This window comes from Euleptes europaea, chromosome 9 (genome assembly GCF_029931775.1).
Source record: "Euleptes europaea isolate rEulEur1 chromosome 9, rEulEur1.hap1, whole genome shotgun sequence".
Classification (NCBI taxonomy): domain Eukaryota; kingdom Metazoa; phylum Chordata; class Lepidosauria; order Squamata; family Sphaerodactylidae; genus Euleptes; species Euleptes europaea.
In genome coordinates, this window is record NC_079320.1 from 26,184,248 (window position 1) to 26,205,997 (window position 21,750).

At 41.6% G+C, this 21,750-nt stretch overlaps 1 protein-coding gene across 1 annotated transcript in view; it reads right to left on the bottom strand.

Annotated features, from left to right (window-relative positions):
* The window catches only part of COL25A1 (collagen type XXV alpha 1 chain), a 344,124-nt gene that overhangs the window by 103,556 nt on the left and 218,818 nt on the right, over positions 1 to 21,750 (bottom strand). The window contains exons 3-4 of the mRNA XM_056855865.1: positions 4,526 to 4,552; positions 4,342 to 4,368 (exon numbers count right to left, since the gene is read on the bottom strand). Of these exons, the coding sequence (XP_056711843.1) occupies positions 4,342 to 4,368; positions 4,526 to 4,552 (54 nt within the window). The remainder of the gene's footprint in view (positions 1 to 4,341; positions 4,369 to 4,525; positions 4,553 to 21,750) is intronic.

Genomic DNA, 21,750 nt, shown 5'->3' on the forward strand with positions numbered 1-21,750 from the left:
GGGGGAGGTAGTTGTGAAATTCCTGCATTGTGCAGGGGGTTGGACTAGATGATCCTGGTGGTCCCTTCCAAATCTATGATTCTATCATTCTATTCTATGATTCTATGATAATCATCCACAGCTCAGCCTAGCTTTTAGGGAGGAGGGGATCATCGGAAGTATTTGCAAATGCGTTGGTTTTTTTAAAAAAATTTTTTTAATGTATTGCATGATTACTATGCAGCACTGCAGTAACCATCCTCCTCATACAAAAATTAAAACAGGATGGACAGAGAATCCTGCGGGTCACATGAGAACACAGAGGGATGGAGGCTTCAATGTACATCAGCTGATAAAGGGAAACTACCTCTAAACACTGAGAGAAAATGCTTTACCCTAGGCTGTGTGGAATCCCCATTGCAAAGGGGATTTCACACAGAATTGCATCAGCAAGGAGACTACCATGTAAAAGCACCGTGATGTGGTGGCCCATTACTTTGACCCCACCTCAGAGGAGTGAGGTACCACCCTAGTCCTATGCTTCATTAAGGAAACGGTGGGGGAAAAAATCTATGACAGTTACTGCAGGTCTGTGCATGCTATCCAGCTCTAAAATCCTATAACAGATAACTATAATAACACTTAAGGTAAAGTAAGTCCCCTGTGCAAGCACCGGGTCATTACTGATCCATGGGGTGTTGTCATATCCTGACATTTTCTAGGCAGACTATGTTTACGAGGTAGTTTGCCATTGCCTTCCCCAGTCTTTACATTTTACCCTAGCAAGCTGGGTACTCATTTTACCAACCTCAGAAGGATGGAAGGCTGAGTCAATCCTGAGCTGGCTACCTGAAACCAACTTCCATCGGGATCAAACTCAGGTAATGGGCAGAGCTTTGACTGTAGTACTGCAGCTTACCCCTCTGCACCAAAGGGCTCTTTTAAATAACACTTTTAATAACACTTATCAACAGTTATTTATCAAGTATTCTTAGAATGGCAATGCCGTAATAAAAATCTGTTCTGTTCTATCAACAGTTATAATTTATAGGGCTAAGCTTTAAATTAGGATAGACATGAATATTCTTGTTGTGAGGCAAAGCTAGAATGCTTTAGATTCAGTTGCTTTACTATATAAATGTTTTATTCATTTGCTGCTTCTGTTGTATATTATTAGGGTTTTTGTTGTTTTATTTGTAATGTATTTAGCTTATCTCTTTATTCCTTTTTATTCTTCCTTTTAGAGTCTGTGCTTCAATCAATCATTCAGTTTGTATCTGTTATGGCTATTCCTACTGATCAAATAAATGTCTTACCCACTGGGCAATAATGGACCCAGATTAACAGTGGTTGTAGCTAAGCAATATTAATGTTATTATATATTATCTTTGATTAGTTATGTTTCCCTACTTGTTGCTGATGTCACGTTATATTATTAGAGTAATAAGTGTTTGCTACTTCCCTGAGTGGTGAGAAATTCTCAGGCATGGTTTGGGTGAGAGGTTTTGTAGTAACTGTTTTGTTGATATATAATATATAAGAAGGGCATATTGAAAGCAAGTAGGCAGCACGTACAAAACCCTTAAACCCACATCAGATACCCAGAGAGAACTCTTGCATTCCACGGTGCTTTATTTTGAGGCAACTAACAGTTCTCTTTCTCCCAAACTAAGTTCTAAACTGTTTCTATGCCGCTTTTTCTTGACAACTAGATTCCAGACAATCACTCCTCCACCCAAAAAAATCATAATTAAGGACCTTACCAGTTCTATTACAGTCCCCTGGCCAATCATTCCCAAGGGTCAAGACAGACAAACATGCAATAGCATTTTGAAGTCAATCTTATGAATAAAGAGACTAAAATGCTAAAGGCATTAAGCTACCAATAAAAAGACCAAAATTCTAACCCACCCACCTGAAATATTTTCAACTCTATAGTTTTTTATTGTACTACAATTTTGTTGTCTCCAAAGGTATACAACCCTAAAGTGGAATAATCTAGATTCTCTGAGTTTGTGAATATGTGTGTTCTTCTATGACATACCAAAGACATACAATGTTGTCACACTCCATTCTAAAACATGCTGGTCAGGATCCAAAGGGCTGCAAAATGCAAGAGAAATAACTAATTGGGCTGCTCCTGGCAAGAATTTACAAGAAAAGAAACAAAGGGGGTTACCACACTTGTATTCCCAGTGATGTATTAAGAGTTTGAAAATGTTATAAAAAATACCGTTCGCACTTTCTATGTATTCCCACTGATGTATTAAGAGTTTGAAAAGTTATAAAAATACTGTTCGCACTTTGTTTGGCCCCTTTAGCTGTGAAGATGTCTTCCAACCATTAGCCGTGGTATCCAAAAACCCTTTTAAAGCAATGTTTTTTATAACATTTTCCAACTCTTAATACATCGCTGGGAATACAAAGTGAGGTAACCCCCACTGACCAGCTAGTTTTGACTGGAAAGAGTAAACAAAGCCTGATTTTTGATAAAGCTGTGTTTGTGTGTGTGTGTGTAAGATATTCATTACCAAAACTATTAAAGCAACTACATTTTTAGTATAAGAATTAAGTTTTAAAAATCTGTAACGAAAAATATAAAACCATGAAGCAGCAAGCTTATTTCTAGAGGCAGATCTAGTATAAAAGTCCAGTTCTTTGAGGTGAGATGCCAAATACATTTTCATCTCCTTTTATACCAAATATGGATATCTCATAAGGTAAAATACTGTAGAAAATGATCAAAAACAGCATGGTGCCTCCAATTTTGCAACTCAACCTGTAATTAAAGTTATTCAGGCACTAACAAGAGGCTTTAGTTTTATTTTTGTACATTGTGGGGATGAGAGCTGCATATCTAACTTCAATGAGGGAAAAAGATCAGAGGCAAGGATATTGCTTAGCGAGATTCAGAGAAGGATAGGAATGTCTTGGTAATACTTTGGAACTGTGTAAAACAATTCACCTTGCAAACATAATCACTACCTCCAATCTCTTCTTTCCTTTTTATGTTTTCTAATTTGGTTCAGGTTTACCACCAATTTGTTTCTGCCCCTGGTAGAACTATGCTTTTGTAAAAGTCATAACATTGCCTTGAAAAGTCTGGGCAACCTCCTAGCTATATAAAAGAGTTCAAGGCAGTTGGGTCACCCTTCCCTGTTTTCTATCTCTAAGCACAGCAAGAATCTGGCTCCTAACTCTTGCACCTGGCAGGGAGTGAAGAGGGAGGGCAAAAACAATCATGGTATCCACCCTTACTATCCTGTAGTTACCAGAGTAATGGAAAAGAGTTTTTGGCAACCAGCATGACATGGCATTAAGTCAAAGCCCAGAACTTCCAATCACCTCACGGTGAAGTGTCAGCCTTGAGTAGGCTTTAATCACCACCCTTTCTTTTCTTGAGTAACTCAGTTGTACAATTAAAACATTGGCTGAATGGGAATCCCACAGGAAAATATACCATCATGAGAAACTGTTTAACTGACATAAAATGTTGAATTCCTTGGAAAACCCTCTCTTAGAGCAAGCTCTGGGAAGGGTCATACCACAAAGCCAAAAGAGCTCAGAAAGACGACAGGGTTAGGACAGTTCCAGCCGAGGGAAGGACACACAGGGCTTTTTAAAGGGCTTCCCCCCCCTAGCAGATTTGACAATTGGTTCTCCAGACTGGTCTGCTTGTTTCCCCACACCAACTGGCTCTTGTTCTATTTTTACTATGACACACAGATGTAAAGAGAAACAGCTGGCACTCTCACACGTGACACTATTTTCTCCTTCACTTTACCGCTTCTTCTATTCCTTTTTTTTTGGGGGGGGGGGATTACAAGCCAAACCCAATTGAATGAATATTGTGCTCTTGTTACATTTCTAATTTCAACGTACATCCTGGTTACTTGGAATAAAATGCTATTTGAAAAGGCAAATACTAAGGAGATACAAGCCAACTATTTATAGAACTATTTTTGTTCTTTAAACGATCCGCCTGCTGTTCTCTGTGAGGAAGCTTATGCAGATCAGCCAAAAACAGGTGGGAAATGTGGAAGGTTTGTTTAGCGAAACTGGTTTTTTTAATATGCAGCAAATCACAACCACTGAGAATTATATTGCTACCTAATAACAGAAAGCCAGGGTTTTAGTGTTCAGTAATATGTGTAGCGTGGACGGTTCCTACTCAAATAATTCCTGTAGGCTCTGAGATAATTTTTAGTTATTGCCTTCCTGCACACACTCTCTATAACATGCAGGGGGGAAGTAGCTGATAAGCAGAATTAGCTTTGACATTCTGTTCAATTTAGTTTTGCGCTGAGGACTAATTGCCTAGTCAGGGAAGGGGAAGTGTAACATTTTGGTTAATATGCTTACCCGAGGGCCCTGATCACCTTGATCTCCCTGCAAAGTGGAAAGATGAGATGACAGTTTTAACACAGCATCTGTGTGCTAACCCAGCTCTCTTAAATAATCTCACATCACACCGCTTCAATAGGCGTCAGTTAATATCAGGAGGGCTTCCATTTATCTTGTTAGTGGCAACAGCATTCTGACTCACCTTCTCCCCTTTTGGACCAGGTGGGCCCTGAAAGAGAAAGAAAATATTCCATTAGCAAATTATTGGCAGACTAAGCAACCTCGAATGGTTTCGTTCTCAGAAACAACTGATGAAATGGCCAACCTGTGTTTGACATTCAGACTACTGAATGCCAAGAGTGATATGACTGGCTGCTCTTCTAAATAAAAGTGGGCAACTAGCATATTACTAAGGATTGATACTCAAACACAGTTTTTGACATCTCATCTGCTGCTTGTGAGGCTGCAAAAACATGTCAAAATGACACAAAAAAGGTAATAAATAGGATGCATAAAATAATAGGGCTGGAATATGACAAAGAATATCTGAAGGAGATAGTCTGAAGTCAGGAACTTCCACAAATTAACCCTCCTAAAGATAAACCCTTTTCCTCAAGGTTGTAAATAGGACAAGAAGATGGTAAAAAACCAGATATCCAACAGCAGAACCCTTTTAAACCCAACGATCTAGAAGGATGAACAAGAAATTAGTATTCTTTAACTATTTCAAGACCCATTCACTACACCTCACAAGTGCAGAATAATTTAAGTTAATGTGCCAAAAGATCACAAACACTTCTTGAATTGCCCTTAAAGTTTTCTACAAAAAACTGAACAATGGTGTGAACAGGAATAGAAGTGTACAGTTGTTCAGTAATTTGACTGACTTAATTATACCTATTCATCTTCAGTAAATTCTCTTGTTCAGTGTCATATGTATGATCACGTCATAAACTATCTCAACAAATATTGCTGGTGTTATGAGTTTTTCATGAATGCTGGCACTTTTCCTACTGATTCCTTCAGCACTGCAAACGAAATGTGTTTCATTCTGCAGATTTTTCTTTTGTGTATCCAGAAGTTCCTTGAGGTGGCATACTACAATGCTGTGAACAAACCTAAGTTCCCCTGTCTGATAATTAAGGATGCTATTACCTTGCAGAGGGCATCATTATTTGAACCTGACAAACAAAATGGCAAGTCTGTAGTTTGGTAGTATTGGGTTTCAGTCTATTTACTGCAATTTTTCAGTGTTTATGCTGTTGTACATTTCTAGTTTTAGATACAAAAAGCCAGGCTTTGTTTGAAAATGTATTATACATTTCGGAGTAAAGGCTGTTGCCTCAGGTCCTGTTCATATGACCATGCAACATATGGATGAAGGTGAAAAAAGCAAGTACACAGAGATTTCAGTCAGCAGCAATCTGGTGCTATGAAACTCAGCACCACACAGTCATCAGGGACTTGACAATAATACTTTGTTTTAAATAAATAAATAAATAGAATCTTTTATATTTATGGTATAAAGAAGTCCATCAACCAAAAGGGAGACTGCAGCCAAGAAATCAGAAGGAGATTGAGACTGGGAAGGGCAGCCATGAAGGAGCTAGAAAATATTTTGAAGTGTAAGGATGTGTCACTGGCCACCAAGACTAGATTAATTCATGCCATCGTATTCCCTATTACTATGTATGGGTGTGAAAGCTGGACAGTGAAGAAAGCTGATAGGAAGAAAATAGATTCCTTTGAAATGTGGTGTTGGAGGAGAGTGTTACGGATTCCGTGGACTGCCCAAAAACAAATCAGTGGGTTATAGATCAAATCAAGCCTGAACTGACCCTAGAAGCTAAAATGACTAAACTGAGGCTATTGTATTTTGGTCACGTCATGAGACGACAAGAGTCACTGGAAAAGACAGTCATGCTAGGAAAAGTTGAGGGCAGCAGGAAAAGAGGAAGACCCAACAAGAGATGGATTGACTCAATAAAGGAAGCCACAGCCTTCAATTTGCAAGATCTGAGCAAGGCTGTCAAAGATAGGACATTTTGGAGGACATTCATTCATAGGGTCGCCATGAGTCAGAAGCGACTTGACGGCACTTAACACACACATAAACAAGTCCATGTTTTTCTCATTAGATGGCTGCAAAAAATATATATTTATCTCATATTAACAAAGATTTGGTACTGTGAATTGTATGTATTGAATTTTTACTCTACAATAGTCTTGGACATGGGGCTGCCCTTGAAGGCTCCAAACTGGAACAGAAATTTTAAAGTACAGAATGCTGGTAGTGAGAATTCTGGCTGGAATGGCACTTAAGAACCGTATTCATTCCAGAATTGTTACACGGGCTCTCAATTTGCCTCAAGGGGTTGATCCTTTCAAGCCCTATCTAGCTTGAACAAGCATACCTTAAGAACTATCTACTCTCATATGAATCTACCTGGCCATTACAGTCATCTTTGGGACCCTGCTTTGCAAGCCCCCATCATCAGAGGCTAGATGAGTGGGTCATCTTGGTCATGGCCACTAGTGCGGAATTTGCTCCCCAAGGAGATCTGCCTTCCCTCTTTTTTATCATTTCATCTCATTATTTTTTTTCAATTTTTTTTATTTTTAACACACAAACAAGCTTACGAACATTAAAGCATAAGCAACCATAATATAACAGCATACATGGAGCTTACCATTCAAGATTATAATTCAGTTATCAACTTGTTTGATTCACTTTGCTGTTTGTTCATGCATTTCAGTGGGCTTCGCACTATTATCAAACCTTATAGAATGTGCATGATGCTTGTTGGATTGGGATATCTGAGTGCAAATCCAGTGCTATTGAAACATCTGCAAGAATGTGGACTAGTCCAGTTCTTAGTGCTTGTGCCAATAATCAGAGCAATGCTAGTATTAGCATTATTTGAACAGTGCAGTAGGAATTGGTACAGGACACAATTATGCTTGCTAAGATTAAAATTAAAGGAATGATGTGACACTCAGCCATAATTCAAAAGTTAACTTTTTTATTGTAAAAGAGCACAACAGGGGTGGGCTTGTCTTTTTCTCAAGGACTCTCAGTGGCAAGAAGGCAAAGGTCATGCCACTAGCAGCTGTATGAATGTGAAAGCATTTTGCATAAATCGTATGAAACTTCAGAGGCCAAAGAATTTCTGGGGGGTGGGGGAATCACAGTATTTTTACTGGAAACAGAAGTTCTTTTCTCAGAGTGCAATTATCTAATACAGACTGCCATGATTTTCCTGATACAGCTTATAGTCTATTTAGCATAAGCAAACCCTAGTGAATTAAAAGGATGCAAAGAAATTTGCTCTTCTACTTGGCTTACAAATGCCACTCTCTTTTTCCCCCCAAAAGGGTGCTCCAAAGCAGGCAGAAAGGGATCTCAGCATATAGGGATCTCCAGTATATAGAAGACAACTGACATTGAGATTTCCTGTACTTAATAGCCCAGACAGGAAAAAAAAAACATTTGTACACACACACACATAATGGTCTGTACTGCAAGTCTCCATCTAGAGACTTATCAGTGTGCGATGACTATACCTGCATGGGAAACAGAAATGTGATGTGGGAGCACATCAGAAGGAACAGAACTTAGTCAACGTCTATAGTTGCCAGGTCTGCCCTGGCGACCAATGGGGGGATGGGAGGTAGGACTGCAAGATCCAGTTTAAGAAACTCCTAGAAATTTGGGGGTGGAGCATGGGAAGGGCAGGTACCTCAGTGGAGTACAATGCCACTCTCTAAAGCATCCATTTTCTCCCAGGGAACTGATCTCTGTAGTCTGGAGTTGAGCTGTAATTCCAGGGGGTCCCCAAGTCCCACCTGGAGGCTGGCATCCTTGTCAGCATTCCAAGGAAAAAAAGTATCACAAGTTTAAATACTTCCATTGACCTCAGTAGAAAGAAAAAGGGAGTTCCACCTGCCTCATCACCTGCCCTGCTTACATAGCTATGGTGGAGCTTAAGATTCCAACTAGCTCTGCAGCCAATGAAATGATATCATTTCTCAGAAGATGCATTGCAAATCATGGGGCTCCACCTGTCTTGGCCTCTCACATGTGGAAACTTTGGGGATGAGAAAGAAAGGAAGTACTTGGCTCAAACTGCCAAGGCTGACAGGAAACATAGGAAGAGCATAATGCTAATACTTGTGGTTTTAGAACCCTTACAAGTACTCCACTTTAGCACACAGACAAACAGTATAAATCCTTATTCCCACACAGACAAGCACAGGTGGAAGATTCCACATCAAAACCCAACTGTCTCCCTCTTCCCCTCATGCAATGTATAGCTATTAAGTACTGGCTTTACAATCATTCCTCCATCAACTGTTGCTAGCAGTGTCTCCTATACAAAGGGCCAGGGTGATACAGAAAGAGCCATACAGAAAGGGAGGGGTCTTGGAGACATGCCACCATTTCATCACTAGGATGTCAAAATGTTGTTACGCCAATGCAATCCTCACATTGGCACAAGCCATGCAGATGTCACCCCACATGCAGATGGGGGGAACACAAAGCATAGACACTCCAATCATTGCCATTACTAGCCAAACATTCTTGGCCCTTTTGGCCTTGCAGGATCATCACCTGACATCATGGAGCAGCACTAACACAAACTGCAGACAAATGCAACCCCTACAGGGGGTTATTGAGTATTGGCCCACACTATCTTCCCCACCATGTGAATCACAATATGTAGGTAACAGTGGGGGAGGGACTTATAGCGACATGAATTTGAATAGCATTTGGGTAGTATCATTCTCTTCCATAAACAGAGTACCTGTGATCACACACTATTGGTTGTAACTACTGAACATTACTCATTACTGTTTGTATTCTCTCTTGCTTTTTTGTCAGGCAGCCCTTCAGCTTTAGGTTAGAATGCCATGCTAATCATAATCTGAGCCTACAATGCCACCAACAGTTGCAGCAACCACCATGCATCTAGCTGCTCTGCTGTGGGTTGGCCAACTCTCTTGCTCTAAGCTTGTTCTTGCACCACTGCAAGCAGCCCTGGTATATATGGCCGGTTTTGAAATTAGGGCTGATTGAAAATTCCAGATGGTGTGTAATATTTTGTGTGCGTGCTGATTGGTTGTTCGACTGCAAGCATGTTCTGCTTCCTTTGTCTTATTCTCACCTTTGTTGGTGGTGAAAACTTGAAGTGATATCATGACACTTAGGGGGGCTAATCTAGGATTTGACAAAAACATAGAGGTTTTCTTTGGGCAAATCCCAGAGCATCCCCTGATGTCATGACACTTCTTCCCTTATCCTATTTTGTGGGTTGGGGTAGGGAACAGAAACATCAGTCAGAGAGTAGTGCCAGCATTCCAGTGCTTTGTTGGGTTCCTGCAATGTGAGCCATGCCAGTCTATGGCCATTTATGCATGGCTGTTACCTTGCAGTCACCCCGCTGACTACTTTGGGGCTTTGCTTTGATTATGCTTGCATTTTCCAACAGTAAGAGGTTGCCTCGCTCCCCCCGCACATTTCTGCCCATTTCCCCCACATTCTCTGGATTTGTGTTTAGCCAGCATCCAGAAAACGTGGAGGAAACGTACAGGGAGAGCGAGATGACCTCTGACGGTTGGAAAATGCAAGCATAATCAAAGCAAATCCCCAAAGTGTCGACGGGGTGATCACGAGGAAACAGCCATGCATAAATGGCCTATGACTAGTGGCTGTCTGCAGCATTGCTATGGACTACAGTGCTGTTACAATGCCCTCAGTTCTTTAGGACTGTTTTTCTCTCTCTCTATCATTTCGTGCTGCAAGTAGACAGGATACTGACTAGCTATGCTAGTGTTGCACTGGAATCAGCAACCCATCAATCCTTAGGAGCTCAGCTGCCATGCTCTCCTGCTATAAATATCTCAGCAGGAGTTCACAGAATAGTTTTCTGTGTGCTTAATGAATCTGACACAATTGTCCCACAGTACTTGGGTAGAGAACAATAGCTCTACTTGCTTTTAGAAAGTGGGCTTTTTTCAAAATTCCAATGTTGGCACAATTCATTGATAGTTATGTTCAATCTATCCTTAAGATAAAGAGTCGTTCCTGTTCCCAATTAAGTATACATAAATGCCACTGAAATACTTCAGTGCTTAATTGTGCTTTGGATTGTGTCCAAGGGAAGATAAACTGTGGACGCAGCCAGTTTTGGAAAAGAAGAAGAAGGTGAGCAGCAGGGAAGCTAAGGCAAGGGGGACCTAAGAAAGAAGGGGTAAGAGGAATCGGGGGCCAAAGAAAAGAAAGGAGAAGCAAAGCCAGGAACAGCAAGCTGTGGCTGGCGTTCAGCCACTGCTGTAACTCACAATTTATAGTTCCCATGCAGGTCTCTCTGCTGTTTGGTGGTCTTTGCAGGTGTTTTGCTATCTTGCTAGTATGTAGGGGGAACAAATACAAATTTGGTTACACCAGCACGGCAACTGAGGCACAGGGAGTCCAGCAAGGGGCCACTGGTGCATGGCTACATATTCAGTGGTGGAGGAAATTGCCATCAAGTCATAGCTGACCTATGGCAACCCTGTAGGGGTTTTCCAATGCAAAAGACATTCAGGCCATTGCCTATCTCTGTGAAACGACCCTGGATTTCCTTGGTGGTCTCTAGGGTGGCCAGCTTCAGGTTGGGAAATACCTGGAGATCTTTGGGGCAGAGCCTGAGGAGGCTGGAGTTTGGGGAGGGACTTCAGTGCCATAGAGTCCAATTGCCAAAGCGGTCATTTTCTCCAGGGGGGCAGAACTCTATCAGCTGGAGATCAGTTGTAGCAGCAGGAGATCTCCAGCTAGTACCTGGAGTTTGGCAACCCTAATGGTCTCCCAACCCAATATTAACCAGGGCTGATCCAGCTGAGCTTCTGAGATCTGACGAGACTGGGCTAGCCTGGGCTATCCAGGTCAGGGCACATTTTAAGTAGCAACTTTCAAATACCCTCCTTCCCAAAGTCATCCTTTTTTCTCCCCCCTGCTCTGCATGGTAACACACTGAAGGAGAAACAAGGCAGTTGGGTCCTCAGTCTGCACTTGACTTAAATGGCCCAGATATGGCGGTGACAGTGTCCCTAGATGATGACTCAGCACCCACTGAAGACTGGGCACAGCTCATTTAGAAGTCTTCTGATTTGTTTTCACATGATATTTACAGGGGCAATCTGGATAGAGTGAGGGTGCTCAGAGGGAATGTTGGACTTGCTCAGAAGTGCTAGCATCTCTTGTTAGAGCATAATATTCCACTGGTTTTATAATTCTGATTTTCCTTGTTCCCAGGAACAGACATTGGCAGATGGGATATGCTGAATCATAAAAAGTAACATATGGAGACTTACGATAGGAAAGACTACACTGTTGTGCTTCTTGCAATGTTATTTCTCTTGTGTCCCTTTGTGAGCTCTGCAAACTGAAGTGGTGTGGTTTTGGACTTCATTGAATTTGGCTGTGATTTCAGAAAAAAAACCATTATAATATCTACTGCACAATGCCAACAGCTTGCTTTGGATCAAATTTGCAAAGGTTCATAAAAATTTCCAGTGGTTTTGTCTCTCAATGCTACCTCCTCTTCTTCTGTGTGTCTAACTCATTCCCTTGGGATATTAGAAATAGTTTCTGAAACCTAGGAAAAGTTTCTGCCATTTGTATCGTAATTTCTACTTTTAGGCGGTTTAGGTTAATCATTCCACTCCAGCGGGGGAAAGGGAGTGCTATAAAATAACAGAAAAAGTATAAACAAGCAGTGTGTGCCAAAAGCAGAATTTTAAATTAGTACATGGATTTTGATCTATTTATTTATTTACTTACTTCATTTATACCCCACTTTACTCCCCAGTGGGAGCCCAAAGAAGTTTACATCATTTCCTTTCCTCCATTTTATTTTCACAGCAACTTTATGTTGATGTGACTTAGGCTGAGTCTGTGTGACAGGCCCAAGGTCACCCAGCAAGCTTCCATGGCAGAATGGGGATTCAAACCAGGCTCACCCATATCCTAGTTGGACATTCTAACCACTATACTGCACTATCTCTATTGAGATGCATCTTTATTACAAAAATAATCTCAACATTATTTCATCTCAAAAATATTACACCAGATGGCAGCACACTTCAATTAGGACTGAACCCGCCAAAGACCCCGCTCTGTGCTACACCCATGCTAGGATTTTGGTGGGTTAAATTTTCATGTTTCACCAACCTTTTTCCTTATAGACAGAAACCATGGGAACCATTTAAAGGTGTTCTGAAAGGTTTCTTGCATAAAACAACCTTTTGCTTTCCCCCCACTTCTTATTTTCTCCTTTCCACTGAGTCCTCCAAACTTTTGTCAGTGAAACCCTCAAAAACAACAAAGGAGACAAAATGGGCATCTGCAGTGGGAGGGGAAAACTTGGCAGAAATCACTGCCCCCTCCTAAGTGCCCTTAAGTTGTCAAAATGTATGCTTGTATATAGGCCTATCTCTCTTACAGGTAAGTTATAACTCATCAGTGTTCAGCCACCCTGAGTATGCACTCTCACTTAAAAACATCAAGTAGTCCACCAGAAGTCCACTTAGTCCAAAACTATGGCAACCATCAGACACTAGGAACTAGGGTGCCAGGTTCCTCTTCGCCAGGTTTTTGGGGCAGAGCCTGAGGAGAGCAGGGTTTGGGGTGAAGAGGGACTTCAATGCCATAGAGTCCAATTGCCAAAGTGGCCATTTTCTCCAGGTGAACTGATCTCTATCAGCTGGAGATCAGTTGTAATAGCAGGAGATCTTCTGCTATTACCTGGAAGTTGGCAACCCTACTAGGAACTAGTCAGAGTAGACCATCATCTTCCCAGTTCTATTGCAGGACGACCATCTTCCGCCAGCGTGAGGGTAGTGGGAGGAGTGTGTGGGAGGAGGATCTGGGTTCAAATACCACTTACATGTTAAGCTGACTAGGTGACCTTGGGTCAGTCTCTATTTCCCAGTCTAATTCAACCCGATAAGAGTTATTATGAGGAAAAAACACATAAGGGATGGAGAGAGCCATGTATATCGCCAAATCTGCCCTCTGGGTTAAATGGAAGATTTTTATTTGAAAATTTATATCTCACTAAGCCTTTTACAGAGGTGCAGTGCAATTTGGCTAGAGTTACACCCTTCTAAATCCACTGAAGTCAAATGGTTTAGGAAGATGTAACTCTGTTTAGGACTGCATTGCCACATTCTTTTCCCCCCCGGCAGTGGTTCTCTCATTTGGTGCACTCATTGCTATAATACAAACCCTTGCACAATTAATCTAAAACAAGTATGTTTAGTTTTCCATTGTCAGATTTCAGAAAGTATGCTGATAGGAGTCAATAGCAAGAGGAAGCTGAATTGACTAGGGTGTTGTATTATTGTTAAAATATATTCACGGCAGTCCCCAGAAATGACTGCATTGAAATTCAGGAAGCAGAACAATAAATCAAGCAGCCACAAAACTGCATGAGAGAGAAAATTAACCCCACACGCCAGCTGAAAGAAAGGTAAAAAGACCCACCCTAGATTTTATAACGGAAGAGCTAGGGACTATGCAGAAAATTATCGAACTATTCTGTTCTTCCTTTCTGCAGAAGACCGGTGTTTATTGCAATGTCAAACTCTGCTAAGCATGGGAAGTGAGCGACAGCTATAAACGGATTTATAACTTCACACCTTTCCTTTTGCACTGAAGATTAAAGGGACCGTAGAAGAAATGTGGGGGTGGGGGGAGAAAGGGAGAGAGAAATAAAAAACAAACAGAGGCTGTTGAATCTCTCAGTCAGCCCTACTTATCAGAAGTTCACAGCCATGGTAATGTTTGTGTTAGCATTAAAAAAAAAAACAACCTAGAATCTTTGTGATGATATCTTTATTACTAAGCAGTTTCTTCAGAGGGGATGAAAGTTTGTCTGAGCTGCATTGAGGGAGCCTGTTAGCCACTGGAGGCTCGATGCTAATCGTAAGGCTCTTGCATATGGAAGCAATTAGTAGAGCCCGGGTCTGAACAAAAAGTTGGAGTGAGGAGGAGGGGGAGGAGGAGGAGGAGAAGCTTTGAGAAGAAGACTGATCAAGTCAAATGGAATTTAAGGCTTATAAAGCTGCAAGGATAAGAGAAGCACATTCTGGCTTTCTTTTCCAACACAAAGCAAAATTAAACGTAGCAAAACAGCGCCTCCTGTCAATCATGGGGATGAAATCCTTGCTTTCCGCAGACTTCTGAAATTTTAACATGCTGCTACACTTTTAAAAAAATATATGAGCTCGCACTTTTCACTGTCATATGCTTCCATTTACTCACTTTAGGTAAGCTTAAGTTCACCATGAAATATTTCATTGTTTTAGCCTAAATCTGAAAAGCAGATCCTTTGTTTAGAGATCAACGGAGCTTGATCAACTGCCTAGAGATCTGAACTACATCCTGATTCTGTGAACTAAGGCAGATCATGATTGGGAGGGAGGGAAGAGATGAATCAGTGCTTGGCTCTCGTGGCCCTTTCCTGCATGTCCAGGGTAATGCCAATTGCCACTTGGGGGTCCACTTTGGGGTCCTCCAGGCCAGCTTGGCTAAGGATCCTGGAGGTTTCTTGTCTTCCTCTGTGCATAGGGCTGGGTCACTGGGAGTGTGGGGGAGAGGTAGTTGTGAGCTTCCTGCGTTGTGCAGGGTGTTGGAATAGATGTCACACAAAGACCTGCTTTTGGGTGTGACGGCCAGCATCTTTTCCTTTCAGCTGTTGGAATATTTACAGATAAGGACAGAGGACCACCTTGGGACAAATTTCCCCTAGCAATGGTCCTCTCAGTGATGTTGAAGAAAAGCACTGAAGGCCAATATATTTAGCAGATTGCCACCGGTCCTATCCCCAACACTTATATCAAGCTAATACAGGTCTGTGTAGAAGCTTTGCAGAACGAATGCATGTCTGGGAAGCAGCTTAAGGCCTGATTTGCATGTGATGCCGGCAAGCAAGAAAAACATACCCCTGTGATTGTGTAAGCATCCAGAATCTAATTTAGACTCTGCAAAGCATGCTATGCATGTAAAGTCAGCACACCAGAGCAAAGTCGACCTAGGATATGGATCTCCAACATGCTAAAGTTGCATGTGAAGCAGATGAGAGCTCAGTACGAATACAAATATTGAAGGTTAGCCTTGGGGGGAAACAAAGAAAACCCCTAAAAAAAAATCTAGGAATTATAATATTAGAGGATAACAAATCTGACTCAGGGGTGTTACACTTTCAGAACAGGAGTCTGAAATTTATAAATGCAATTTTAGGTTTCCTAACAACAACATGATCTGATAACCAGAAGAAATTGTAAAGTTATGATATTCAGGGGGAATTCTGTATTCAGTATAAATCAGGGTATTTTGGAAGCCATGTGAAAACTGAGAAGGATTTGGAGACAATTACTTGCCAGCAAAAAAAAAAAGCAAAGTTTTCATTTTGCAATGATTATCAGAGACATCTTCCTAACTATAAAAAAACAGGTGGGTGAATCATAGGACTCCTGCTAAAGGTAGTTGAAAAAGTTTCAAAATTATACAGGATGTACATTTGGGGAGCATGATTTATAGCTAGATGATTCTAAGGGATGATCCATGCATGCAAACTGGCTTCTTTCCCCCCTCTACAGCTGTACTAGACATCATGGACTAATAGGGGATTGTTCATCATATGCAAAGACATGACTGTGCTCACATGATCCCTTTCTCCTTCATGTATACACACAGCACATAAGTGAGAACTTCCTTCCTGGTTTTAGAAGAATTCTGTCCTCCTCCAATTGCGATGGCATCCAAATATGGAGGTCAACATAGATTTTGAACCTTCGCCACAAACTGGCATTCTAAACCACTGCTTAAATGCTGTTTATTCAACAAAAATCTGTTTATGACGCCTGAATAAAACCTATGTGATTCTTCCAAATTATGGCATCAGGTGGATGTTATTCAGTGTGAACAAGGCATCTTTATACTATTTATATTTATACAAGGCATATTTATACCACAGAGACAACCACTTTTTCCCCATCTACCAGAATCACAGAAATAGTTGCAAGCTTTCTCCATGTACACACTGACTCATGCTGAGAACTCATCATTTGATCCTTTACATGGAAATCACAGGAAAGGAAGAAAAAGCAACCTGTGAAACTGCTTGTGTGAACTGGCCCCTAGGTTGAAATATTCTTAAAAGTTAAGAACTGAACATGATAATATCCAAGCTGACTCTGCAGCAAAGGCCCAATAAGTAGGATAATGATTTCCATTCTCCATTGTGTGATTCTTTTACATTTGCAAAATAATAATAATAAAAAAATACCCTATGACTATCTGCTGACCAGGTCTGTCTATATATAAATATTTTCCAGGTTTTTTTTCCACCATTAAAAAAAAAAAATTAGGATTCTGTTGGTTTTCTTCCAGATGTGTGTATTGATTTCTTTTTCCCAAGCTGAACCTTACTTTATCATTTCCTGCCTACATTGAGACATAAGCCCTTGGTCTTTTGAACACTTCCACAGATTTTAAAGGTATGTTCCTGGTTATCTGGCCCTCTTTAGTCAGGAACTGTGGCACCTCTACTAATCTGAGCATAACAAATGCACCCATTTCAATTTTTGAGTTGGAAGTAGTGCTTTCAGGTAAAAATATTTCCTAAGGAAATGCTGAATTGTGAATGTGCACCTTTCCCAGTCTTGTTAGCTACCATCATTTATCCACTTTGCTGTTACCTTGGGACCATTTTTGCCCCTTTTAATTGCAGTATCTTCTCCTTCTCCCTTAATTAGCCGTATAGAACAATCCTGGCTAGTCAGGAATCACATGATAAAATACAGTGCTTCAAAGATATGTCTACATAACGCCATCACTGAGGACCAATAAAGCTAGTTGACACTGAGAGCAATACTTTTGCCTCGAGATGGGACTGGCCCTGGACTTGCAGGAGCAATTCACCTCAGCAGACGCAAGCCATAAGTGACCAACAGCTGCGCCACCCCAGCCAGGACATACCCAGAACAGGCAAGGCAAACTGCAGTCTCTGGGTTAAGCAATTGGCAGGCTGGCCTATTTAAGGAGGGTCTGCGGCAGGCCAGGGAGGATGGTGTATCCCTGCTCAGATGGTGTGTAAGAATATAGGGTACAGAAAAGGAGTAATCAGGTGGATCAGCTCCCTCCTGTCTCCCATCTGAGCCTTGTGGGTCCTCTGCCGTGGGGAAGGACAGAGAAGAAGAGAGGCAACACGGCCTTGATGAGGGGGAGCATCACACTTTCTTCATCAGTCAAACAGATACAGAAAATGCGTAGTGAGAATTCAATGTGTAGTAAGAATCCAATCACATTTAGCTATGTGCTTACAACGGTGAGGGGGAAATGACTCTAGATCAGGAAGCATGAACTGCCAAACCGCTGCCATCTTTCCGTGTAATTACCAAATATAACCCAAAGGTGCTTTGCAAAACTGCAGAAAATGTTGATGAAAAGCAGTCCCTGCCATCATGATTTAGCAATCCTAATAAACATTCTAGCAACGTCTTATTGTGATATTCTTGTGAGAAATTTCAATTCTTGGTATTGGAAGATTTAAATTAGTATGAAAAATGCTTACATAGCCAGGAGGAAGATAGATATACCACTCATCAAAACAGAGCTGAAGCCAATCAGAATAGAGGATTTGAATAGCGACAGGTACCCTGCCCCCTTAAGGCCCTGGCCAATGATAGTGGGGGAGGCAGTGGGTTTTAGGAGGGTGGCCACAAAAGCGAGAGAGTGTCAGTGCTGAAAAAAGCAGGTCCGGTGCAGAGAAAATGCCCCCCCCCCGAGGGGAAGAAGGAGATTACGATGAAAAACTGAAGAAGAAAGTGAAGATGGGGTGACAGGGGTGGAGATGGGAAACTCACGCATCTGTATATTCACTGTCTAATAAAAAATACTTTCACGGTGGCAAAGAAAGGCAGATGTATCATATCTCTTCAAGAGGTTATCTAAAGCCCACCTCCTCCCCTACTACCATTGGTCAGGGCCTTAAGGGGCCGGGGAACCCATCACGTTTCAAATCCTCGATTCTCATTGGCCGGAGCTCTGTTTTGATGAGTGGTATTTCTGTCTTCCTCCTCCTTAGCCCTTCTTCAGATGAGAATACTGCTGACTTGCTGGAGCAGCCAATGGGCCTGTTGCCAACCTTATTATGAAATCCCTTTGGCTCACAGTTCCAGGCAAACACAGTCTTTGTACAGTGCCAAACACATAACAGCATGCAGCTTTCTTTCCTGAAATTCCTAAGTAGAGTCTATGAGACCCACAAAGACAGGAGAGGATGTTTGCCAGTACCCAGTGGGACTTCCTAGCTGGTTCTTAGTTCTACTCTTTAGAAAGACCATCTATTCTGTTCCCTGGGCAGGAGCAATATTGCTAACAGCTTGCTTTGTACCCACTAATGCCTTGTTGCGCACCATAAAAATGTGAAAGAGAGGGTAAACTTTGACTGAGTTTGTATTCCTAAGAGAAGACTGCAGTAATTAGAAGAATCAAATCAGGGTAGTTTGAGATTCTAAAGAACTAGGAGATGACGTGAAATGACAAGAGAGAAAGAGAGACAGAAGATTTAAGCTGGGGATCATGAGTTGATCAATTAGATAACATTGCACTTGTGCCGGAGAAGTTTCTATGCCTTTCCCCTCAATACCAGTTCTCCTAATATTATTCTGCCAGAAGTTGCTTAACTTGGACTAGTCTATGTTCATGTTCAACTCTTTCATTTCTCATTTCCCACTGTGAATAACAACAGAGCTTCTGGCAGAGCAACTCCCTGATTAAGAGTCGCAATCCTGTGCCTGGGAAGAGGGACTGAAGTGACTAATAGAGGAAGCACTTTGCCAAAGATGTTGTTGATGTTCACAGCAGGAAGACAGTTTGAAGAACCCCTTGCCTGAGTACATTAGGCTCCCATAGATGATGAAGGGGTTGGAGCACCTTTCCTGTGAGGAAAGCTTGAGGAGTGGACTTTGCAGTCTAGAAGAAAGACAGCTAAAGGGAGACATGGTTAAAGTTTATACAATTATATACGGAGTAGGAAAAGTGGATAGAATGTTTTCTCACTCTTCCATAATACCTGAACTCAGCTGCACCCATTGAAGTTGATGGGTGATAGATACGTGATGGCTAAAAAAAGGAATTCAACTGTGGAATTCACTTTCAGTGGATTGCTTTAAAAAGGTATTAGACAGATTGATGGAGGACTGGTCAATCAGCAGCTATTAGCCAATTATGGATACTACGAACCTCCATATCCACAGGCCGTAAACTTCTTAATGTCAGAGCTAGGAAAGGAAGACCTTGACCTCTATGTCCTCTTACTGACCCTCCAGGGTAACTATCTAGTTACTGTGTGATACAGCATACTGTACTAAATGGTGAGCTGGCCTGATCCAGCAGGGCTCTACCAGCATGGTATAGTGGTTGAGAGTGGTGGACTCTAATCTGGAGAACCAGGTTTGATTCCCCACTCCTCCACATGAGCAGCAGACTCTAGTCTGGTAAACTGGCTTTGTTTCCCCACTCCTACACATAAAGCCAGCTGGGTGACCTTAGGCTAGTTACAGTTCTCTCCAAAGTCTCTCAGCCCCACCTACCTCACAAGGTGTCTGTTGTGGGGAGAGGAAGGGAAGGCGATTGTAGGCCAGTTTGAGACTCCTTAAAGGCAGAGAAAATCAGGCTATAAAACCCAACTCCTCCTCCTCTTCTTCTTTGTTCTAACTGACCAGTTTTTACAATTCTACCACATAGGTGGAACACATGAAGTGGTAAAAAGTATGCCTAAATCAAAGAACCAGCATTATATACATGCAGCCAGTGTTGATTACTAAGATTCCTGTTGTCCTTTTTAAAACTGTTTTTCTAGTCATCGTTGTATTTCTGTTTGCTTTTGAAAACTCTTAGGCCCAATTTTGCTGATGGTGACAAAGGTAACATTTTAATGGAAACCTCAGTGGGAGCTGAACTAGTGTCAGCTGAGTATGCAAAGATAATTTTGTGCTTGCAGTCTTCCTGCAAGGAACATAATCTGGAATTACTTGAATATGCACATCAGCATTTAGATATCTTACCACCATAATAAAATAACTGAACAGGAATCCTGTTTTCACACACACCAGGGCAAACCAAAAGCAACTGGAACAAGTTGCCTCTGTGGCATTTTACTCTGGATGCTTCATAGCAGATTTTTGTTCCATGAAGTTAATATTTTTTATTGTTTCCAAACTGCACTATAAACTCTATTGCAATTTGCATTCTTTTAAGGAAGTTTTTAAAGCAGAGAGATTATTTCCACTCACAATATCCACAAATACCACTATAAAATGTGATTGTAAAAGAGGTGACGCGTTGTATCCCAAAAGTCATAACTGGTTTTGAGGGCAATAGTAGTAGTAAAATATTGATATGAGCAATAGCTGTGCAAAATATTTCCCAAAAGACAGGAAGATTACTGAGACAGTAATATAAAGCACAGCCAAAGAATAAGAAGACCCCCCCTCCCCCAGTCCAGGTTATGCAATCCTTTCCTTAAAAATGCTAATGCTTGGGAACCTGATATACAGCATTTGGCAAAATATCACACATAAGAGCGGAAACATTTTGAATGCTAAGGAGCAATATATAGATTTTCAATCATTCTTGATAGTCTTTCCAATTTCGGTCCTGTCCTTTCTACCCGTCCTTGTACGCTCACAAGTTGCAAGTTTGACATCTCCTTGTTCTGTATCCTCAAGTGCTGCAGGAATAACATTTAAATTTTAAAAATCCTGGCTGGCTCCATTCCAGCCAAAGTCAAGCACTCTAAAGCCCCATTGATTTCAACTGGAAAGTTAAGCATGCACTTAAGTCACACACTGAAATCAGCGGGACATCAAAAGTGTTTTAACTTTGACTAGCTGGGGCTAAAAGTGTGTTATGATGAATGAGAAGGAACAGCAATAAACTGTAGAAATTCCTAGAAAACCCTGCTTGGCACAGGGGCATCACTACCCTTATGGACTGAAGGCTGCAGCTCTCTGCCCCAGTCAACGAAAGGGGGAGAGAAGCAGAATGAAAGGAAAAGGTACCATGTTGCATTGTTTGGGGTTTACATACTAAAATCCAACTCAAAATCAAATCAGCAGTTAGGTGGAGAGTGGGAGACTTGCAGTGATGACTAGGGCTGTCAATTCGGTTCGGTCCGAACTGAAAATCAACCGAATTTCCCCTGATTCGGTGATTTTCTGTTCGGACGGATCCGAACTCAAAACTGGCGGGCAACCGGGGGGGCCGAATTCAGCGAGTTCGGGAGTTCGCGAATAAATTCGGCAAATTCGGCCCCCCTTCAGGGGAGCCCGGTGAAAGGCGCGGGCTGCCCTTTAAACTGATCTGAGCCTCCCAGC